Source organism: Aythya marila, assembly GCF_965140915.1.
Source record: "Aythya marila genome assembly, chromosome: 1".
NCBI classification, from domain to species: domain Eukaryota; kingdom Metazoa; phylum Chordata; class Aves; order Anseriformes; family Anatidae; genus Aythya; species Aythya marila.
In genome coordinates, this window is record NC_139042.1 from 138,678,581 (window position 1) to 138,687,420 (window position 8,840).

General features: G+C 48.0%; 1 protein-coding gene across 2 annotated transcripts in view; it reads right to left on the bottom strand.

Moving 5' to 3' along the window:
* Positions 1-8,160, bottom strand: part of PDE3A (phosphodiesterase 3A) — a 274,527-nt gene extending 266,367 nt beyond the window's left edge. The window contains exon 1 of one of the 2 annotated variants that reach the window (XM_082784838.1): positions 7,010-8,160. In XM_082784838.1, coding sequence (XP_082640964.1) covers positions 7,010-7,891 — 882 coding nt within the window. In that variant the 5' untranslated portion in view covers positions 7,892-8,160. The remainder of the gene's footprint in view (positions 1-7,009) is intronic. The other variant, XM_082784839.1, reaches the window with a different exon arrangement.
* Between the last annotated feature and the right edge of the window lie 680 nt (positions 8,161-8,840).

An 8,840-nucleotide genomic window follows, 5' to 3' on the forward strand; every position in this document is an offset into this window, starting at 1 on the left:
CACCAGCTAGACTCGAGTTACCAATACTTTTCCTGCAGGATGTCTCAGCTTTTGTTCAGCAGCACCCATAGTGGCATTCAGAAACCACCTTGTGCAACAGTACGGAAGGACCAGCCTAGCACTTCTGTCCCATCAGCAGGTTCTGCTGGTTTGTTCTTTGCATGTCATTTCCCATTTTATTTATAATCTTATGTACAAATAAAGAATTATGTACATAAAGCAAGACATAAAGCAATGATGAGTTAGTCTATTTTTCCAGATTCTCGATGACTCTTGAGGCAGCTACTTTGTACTGAGATTTGCAACCACTCTCATGACTTGTAAAGGACTTTCAGAGGCCAAAAAATGCCTCCTAATTCTACATTTTTGTTGTTAGACCAGTGAGAGAAGCACAACCTTCCCTTACAGCAGCCGGTTTGGCTTGCCCCCACCTCGCCAAGCCGACAAGGGTCGGGGCAGTCAGTCCACCTGTCAGTCCTCAGCCACCCGAGCAACCGCAGACCTGATGAACAGGAGCAAAAGGGCACGAAAAGCAAATAATAATAATAAAAAAGAAAAAGCAACTATATTTGCGCGGATACGTAGGAAAACGTTTAAAAAAAAATAAAAAGCTCGATTAAGTACCACGGACAGATTTTGGTTTTTGTGTTTTTAGCTCCTCGGGCAGCCGCTGGGCAGAGCAGGGGCTCGTGTGCCCTCTAGGGGTGCAGCCCGGCAGGGCAGGGGGGTGAGCCTGCGGCGTGGCAAAAAGCGGCGAGAACCAGCAGCAGCATACGTCGGCACCCAGGAAGGGGGCGGCGAGCTCAGTGCTCTTTGAGAAAAGGAAAAGACTGTAAGGCGTATAGCGGTTCTTCCTCTTACCATCCCGTTTAATCTCCCCAATAAGGCTCAAAAGCCAATACTCCCCCACGTTTAAATTGGGGCAGATATAGCATTTTCATTTATTTACCCCAATTTTTCTCTGTAGTGAGAAAAATTGGGGTAAATAAATGAAATGCATTTATTTGATGCATTTCATTCAGATGCAGAGAACTCCTGATGTTACTACTGTTCTCATAGCAGGACTTAGAGCAAACCAAGTTAAAAAATAAAAATAAAAAATGAAAAGCTAGTCCAAAGTAGAGGTGTTTATTTCTGAATGACACTCCAACTAACACAGAAGAAACTTTGAGGAAATGAGTTAGTAATTCATCAAGAAGCTTTTTCAAAACCAAACAGAAAAGAAAGCATCCAAAGAAAAACTCAACTTCCACTTTGCTATCTGATTTGTAACATTTATTTCCTTATCTGTTAAGTGGTATGCTACAAGCTGTACATCTTTACTTAGATTATCTAGGTAAATCATATCAACTAGCTCAAAGCAGCTTCAATTTCAGCAGTCTTCTTTTATCCTAATACCATTTAAAATGCAGCTGGCTTACCCCTATTTCAAGCCCTGCTGTTTGCAGGCATCAGAACCTAGCAACCTTCCTAGTTACAGGGTGAGATTTGTGTATGTGTTTACATATATATGTACATGCATACATACACACATATATAAATTATCCTTTAACAGAAAAAAGTGCAAGTGATATTCCTCCAAGTTACAAGATATATCTATGTCACCCTTTCTTGAAAAACAAACAAAAAAAACACAGTTGGAACACAAGCACAGTAACAGCAGATCAGAACAAATTCACATAAATGTCACAGTTAAGGTCCAAAACATCATGTGTCACTGTTTTTCCCCTCCACCCCCCAAGAGGCTTCTCAAAACACATTTCATACACAGGGTCACTGTTTGGGCTGTTTATTTAATTAACATGACAACCCAGCACACACAGGATTTCTTTCAGTTCCACAGCTTTGCATTTTCACACTTCACTCAGAAAGAGCAGAAAGTCACTACCATATTTTACTTTTTTTTTTTTTTTTTTTTTTGCCAATATGCCATAATATCCCTTTCTTGATTTACATTAGTTTAGAATCTATTTTTGCCAATAACAAGAGTTTCATCAGCAGTTTTAAACTTTTTGTGGGGTTGAAAGAGAAAAAAAAAATGTAGGTAGAACTGATTTGAGTAAATAAAACCATGAAACAAACAAACAAACAAAAACATTACATCTGGAATCCTTGCATGAATTTTCCTGGAGCCTTATTTGAATATTTCACACAGTTGTGTTACAGCAAGTCACTGGGTGACATAACTAATTACTATTAGTCAGTTTCTGGTGACCTAAATGGTACCGCCAGTAAATCTTATCAGAGTAATTACAGCTCAATAATGCTTATTAGAAGAAGGTATATTCTAATATGCTCCATGTCTAATCAGCAACATATTATGAAATTTAGTGTCTAGATTTAATCTACTATCTCCTCTCCAAAATTTGAAAAAATCTTTGTTGCATTTGGACCTCTTCTATTATCAAACCAAAGAACAGCATACATAATACTAAAAATTGTTTATAATTGTACATTTTACTTTTTTTTTTTTTTTTTTTTTTTTTTTTTTTTAAAAAAAAGGACAGAATGCTAGAGAGCCAGGAAAGAGGGGAGGGAAGCAATGTATTCCTGGCACTTACAATGTTCTCACTGTCAAACAATTAAAAAAAAACAGATAAAGCCTCAATTTTCCCTTGGAAAAAAAGAAAAATAAAACACCACCAACAAATACATTTATTTTTCTCATCGATTTCACAGATCTTATCACTGAAGTCATATCTTTGACCACATAAACTGTTACAGTATTTTCTTCTCAGCTCCGCAGACCAGCCGCGATGACAGTCTCGGCTCACAGCTTTCCCATGCAGCAGTGGGAGACCGGCAAAGCCACCACTCAGAGTCCCACTAACTGAGGTCACACCAAGCAAGACTCCTCCAGCTGCCACTGAAGGAAGACAGAGGAGTCTGGGACTAAAGTTGCTCACCTGAAAAAAAAATTACTTGCTGAAAGAAGAAACAGGAAAGGAAAGATGTGGCACAGATGCCACAGAGCAGTGGCAGCACAAAACAGCTACAAGCACCAAACCAGTTAAAAATAAGTGACAGACGCTCAGATGCCCATCCCTAATCTCCCATCAGTAGGGAAAGAGCATAGACAAGCAACAAAGGAAGATGGGTAGAAAACCTCTCTGCCCCAGGAGCCATAGACAAGCTGGGAGTTTACATGCTGGCCTTGCAGCTGGAAACATCAGACCTACGTCCTGGTGCAGGGCAAAGGGTCAGGGCAAGACTCAGCACCCTGCCAGTGCCTCCTGGTTAAAAGGGCTGCGTCACCAAGGGGGTTGCAGGCTGGTCTGGGAACTGGAAAGTACTTCAAACCTTGATGCATGCTCTACCTGTGACAATCTTCTGACCACAGCAAAAAATACCTACAAAGATATTTTTGATAAATAATTTGAACTACTGGAAACAGCTGCTCTAGTTTGTTTAACACACACTTCTAACGAATCCAAATTAGCTGAAAGCCCCATCTTCTTCCAGACAAAACAAAGAATAAGCGAAGCTTAAAAGCAAAATTAAGAGTCTTCTGCACAGTTTAAGTTGTCTGGCTACTCTGTCCTGGCCACAGCAAAATTGTTGCTTTAGACCGTTGGACACATTGAATACATGCATGTTTATACCTACAGAGATTGGAGGCATAAGCTCTAGAATACGTGGGCCATATATTTTTTTAATAGCAAACACCAAGTCACAGAACACTTTTCCAACCCTCCCACCACAATCTTCTTCACCCCAGATATTTAGGAAAAGCTATAAAAAGTTTGCAAAAACATGAGGAAGAAACTCGAACAGTATCGCCCTGGTGGTACTTATGCATTTACATGGCGAAAAAAATTGCTCATTCATTCATTCATTGTCTGTCTCATCCACCCATTCACAATTTCTCTCTGCAGTCATCTTCAAAACTGGGTGAGTGAGCCCTTAAGGAGCTGAGCATCCTCAGCTGGCATTGATGAAATCACAGGAAGACAGCACTCAGCTGTAAGCAGGATCAGGCTGCTACAAAGCACACATTTCTCAATGAGAAATGCATACAAGCCAAACTGGAAGCTTTTAATCCTAAAATTTGCTGAAGCTGAAAGAAAAAAAAAATAAATCAGACCCCCAATACAGAATTAAAACAAAACTGGTAAAGAACACTTTTAGCAGCAAAATAAGGTTATATCTGCATGTGTGTGTTTGGTTGTGGTAGTTTATTTTATGAAACTTTTGCTTTTTAAATTCTTTTTGGGATTGATAAGAAATGAAGATGAGATGTTTCCACAGAAAGAATAATTTATAGTGACAGACATTTTCAGCTATTCCTAACAGTAGCTTAAACATCAGTTTTCTATTCTTTTAATTTTAGCTATTTCACCTATTTGTGGCGTTACTTTGCAATTCCTGGTATTGCTCTTCATACCACAAGGCCAAATAAATTTGTATTTGTATTCTAGCAGGGAAAATTTTAGATTATAACTGAGATATGTGTGACTAAAAGAATAAAAAATTAAAATAATAATAAAAAAAAACTAACTTTTGCAGGCTCTTGTATTTATACAAGCAGTCAGATAGGGACGGAACCACACTCTGGAAGAATAAAACCTTAACTAAGTGCTCAGGAATAGGAAAGATTACACGAGAGGCAGTGGGAAACACCTCTAGAACTCCTGAAGTTACTCAGCAGCAACTGAAAGCATGTATTTCAAAGCAATAAAGTAGATCCATTTCCTGATGCAAGTTATTGGCAGCTCTCGGGCATACTCAGAAACTATCTTTCGGACCAGAAGCAGTCAGGGTATGTTTTTTAAAAACAGGGGGGTGAGGGAAGGCCTGGTTCTGTTTATAAAGTCCTCATCTCTATTTTTAACAAGTTATATTTAAAAACTGTCCAAAAGAGAAACATTTACCTATGGTTTCTTTAAGTCTACAGGGAGGTGATTTCTTGCTACAAACACAAACTTTGTTTGTTGCAGTTTATGAGAGTCCCATGTCTCCCAGAATTTCTTCAAGATTCTTACAGAGCTTTGTGTCAGGGTCTCTGTTTTTCTGTGGTGCTACAATTTATTTAAAAGGACAGCTTTTAGGGAGGGAAGTTCACATACGTACAGCCACAATGTACTTAAAAATAAAAGACAAAAAGTCTCCACAAACTTGAAAGTAGTCATCCATCTCTAATCACACAGTGACGCAAGTGATACCAGATCTCGCTATTGATTAATACCGAGTGAGAACAAAAGAAAGAGAAATTTGCCAAAATCCTGGAGTGGGTAAACTTACCAGTTGCCTGCTCGCAGCAGTCCATCTCCACAGCTTCGAAGCCGAAGCTGCTTGGGACAAATCTGACTAGTGTCCCTATGGGAAATACAAGCTGGGGTGGGGGGGAAGAGATCTACCCTGTTATCCATCAGCAGAATAACATCCCAGTCTATATGGATGATCTGAATTCCCTCCACAAGAAGGGGGAAGGATGTAACCGTAAACTAGTGAGCCCTATCTCTGAACGATTACATTTAGACATGTTAACTGGAAAACTGCTTTTGCTTAAAGTGAGAGAGCAACTGGAAATATGTTTAAAACACTACAAGTGATTATTGTAAGAAACCACCAGAAACATCTAGCATCATGAAGTATAAATACTTTTAATTTCTTGCCTTAGATATTGTATTTACAAATTATTCTTACACCCTCCTCGCTCTCTGAATTCATAGTAAAACAAAGTCAGAACTGAGTCAGCCTCCTATTTTTTCACACTGTATTTGCCTGGACACTGTGGTAAATATTTAGTTTATCTAAACAAAAATGTTAAATAAATAAGTACATTTGTTGTAAAATAAGCCTCAAGTATATAAGGTTGTCAGGCCCTCTTCTAGCAAATGTCATAACCAACCACAAAGGGATGTAATCAAACCATTTCCAGAAACAAACTAGCCACCCACACCAGATGGTTAGATGCCATTACTTCAAAAATACTTAGCTGCTTATCCAGCAAGTGACCTGAAAGAAAACCTTTGGTGTGGGGCAATGCGCTTCAGTCAACCACAGCTCCCAGTCATTCGCAATACTAATTGAAAAGGAAAGCTTAATACCATTTGCCACTTGTTTTCCCCCAGGTTTCCCTCTCCACCATGAAGCGAGGGTAGCACGGGCTTTCAATGCGCCCAGCTGCGCTCGACCCACCGAACAACTCTTTTGGGGGGTGACCTTAAACCGCCAAAAAATGAGAAAGTGCTTCGAGCACAGAGCTAAGCCCATCTCGTGTCTGTGGCAGGACTCTCTATAGCCACGCTATTCTTTTTTTTTTTTTTTTTTTTTTTTTTTTGAGATGCGCTTTTAAAAAGCTGCGTGGCTGGTAACTAAGTTTTCGCTAATCCGTTGCAATCACGACCTCTTAAAATAAAGCAAGTTGTGATAAAACGCGTGGACCTCGGCTCGGTTCCCACAATAGCCGAGCGGGAGCTATTGATTCCAGGCACAGGAACAATCCCGGGAGGCAAAGTGCAAAGATGAGCACCGCACGGCTGCGGGCCGGTCTCAGAGGACATGCTATCGCCCTGATAAGGGACTTCTACCACCGAGGACTAGCTGCTGGGCTCCCCCGAACGCACACCTTCAAAGTTTCATCGGGCCAAGTTGCCTTTGCAGAAAACTGCAGGTTTTAAGGAGCGGGGCTTGCCGGTGATGCTGCGAAAGCTCTCTGCTGTGCCGGGAGGGCAAGTTCCCACCAGGCAGGCGGGTACCACCCGCCTCAACTTTCTGCCAGGGTTCCAAAATAACAGCAATATTAAAAGCGAGCCCTGCCGATGGCTGTATAACAAGAACAATCCCGAGCTCTCTCCCCACCGCCGGCACCAGGGACAAGCCAGTCTGGGTCCGGGGCGCACCCGCTTCCCCCCCGTCCCTGTCCCTGTCCCGGAGCGGCCACCGGGCACTCTGCGCACCGCTGCGAGAAGCCGGCGCCCTGCTCGCCCCCCGAGGGGGCTGCAGCCGGAAGGGCACGCCGGGACCACGCTTCTTCCCCCCTGCGGTCCCTCGACCCCTGCCCTACCTGCTCGCGGGGGATGCAGGGCAGCGAGGTCCGCCGGTGGCTCTTGCTGCCGCCCGACATCTCGGCGGAGATCATGGAGCTGGACCGCCGCCGACGCCTGAGCACCGGGGCTTCGTCCGCGACCGGGGGGGCGGCGGGAGGCTCCGCCAGCGGGGCGGCCCGCCGGGGGGGCCAGAGCCGGTCGGCGTAGCCGGCCAGGAGGATGCCGAGCAGCCCCAGCAGGTAGGCCAGGTAGGGCCGCCAGGACGCCGGGACCCTATCCAAGGCGACGAGGGACGTGGTCCTGGCCGCGCTAGTCACGGCGATCATCAGGACGCCCTGCCTCGGCTTCAGCACCAGCCATGTCACGGCGGCCAGGCAGCTCAGCACCACCCCCGCGGCGGCCAGAGAGCGCAAGCGATCCTCCCCCGCCGCCAGCGCCGTCTGCGCCGCCGCTTCCCCCCCGCAGCAGGCGGCTAGCAGCAGCGCCGCCGCCCGCGGCCGCACGCCGCCGCGCAGCAGGTAGCGGCCAGCAGCGAAGAAAGCCCCCGCCAGGCCCAGGGGCACGGCGCCGGGGGGCAGCCAGCCCCTCAAAAAAAAACAGCCTCGCGGCCCCGCGCCCCCCTCCACCGCCAGCTGCTGGCCGCGCTCCCCCCTCGCCGCCAGGGCCAGCAGCAGCAGCAGCAGCGCCCAGAGGCAGCCGGCGCGCAGGGCCGAGCAAAGTTGCCGGCGGCTCCTGGTCTCCCCCGGCAGAGGCTCGGTCGCGGAGGCCGGCCCCGGTCCCGGCCCGGGCCTCGCCGCCCCGCCGCCGCTTCCCCCCAGCGGGGTGCCGGGCGGCCCCCGCTGCCGCCCCGCCGCCGACAAGCGCCCGCCGGAGAATGCCCCGGCGCCGCTGGAGGCCATGGCCTCGACGGGCCGCCCCACCCGGCCTCCCGCCCCGGGGGCTTTTCCCGGCTGGGGTGGGAGCGAGCCCCCGGTGGTGGTCAGCGCCGGCCCGCGGGGGGCAAGCGGCGGGCCGGGGGCGCTCCGCGCCGCAGCGCCGGCATTTGCCGGGGGACCCCCCTGAGCCTCCTCCCCGAGCCTTGCATGAAGGGCCGGGGGCGCCTCGCCTCCTCCGCGACCACCTCGGACTGCAGGGGTGCGGCAAAGTTAAAGGAAAAAAAAAAAAAAAAAAAAAAAAAAAAAAAAAAAAAAAAAACCAAAGAGAAACGGGAGAGACGCGGGGAGATCCTAAGCGGTGTAAGGAAGAGGGCGGGGGTTTGCGGGGGATGGCAGCTGTACCAACTCCGAAGTGCTGCTTTATTTCTAGGCCATCGGATGCCCCTCGGGCGCTCCCGGCGAGCAGGGGCGGCGCTGCCCGCAGAAGGGTCCCCGCCCGGCCCGCGGGGTCCCGGCCGTGCCCGCTGCGGACGGCGGGGAAGAGCAAAGGCCGAAAAGGCCGAACAGTGGCAGATGCAAGGCCAGCGGAGCCGGGGCAGCAGTTGCGGAGTCCTGCCGGGATAGCCGCAGGAGGCACCCGGAGGGAGGCTGCTGAGAGGGGGAGAGGGAAAGAGGAAGAGAGCGAGAACGTCTTTCCCTTATGAACGCTGCCGGGATAACCCCTGAGTTTCGCACGGAAAACTCAAGTGATGCAAGGCCCTCTCCCTTCCCCGGGAGAGAAGACAGCCGAAAGCCCAGAAGCGAGCCCAGACCCGCTCGAAACAACGAGGGGCGCCGGGGGGCGGCGGGGGCTCTAATTGCGCAGGAGGCTGCCAGGGAAGATGGGGTCGCCGCCGGCGGAGCGGCCGGACCGGCTCTTGGTGAAGGAGGCTCCGTGTGCCAGGGATGGGGCCGGGGCCGGGGCTCGCCCCGC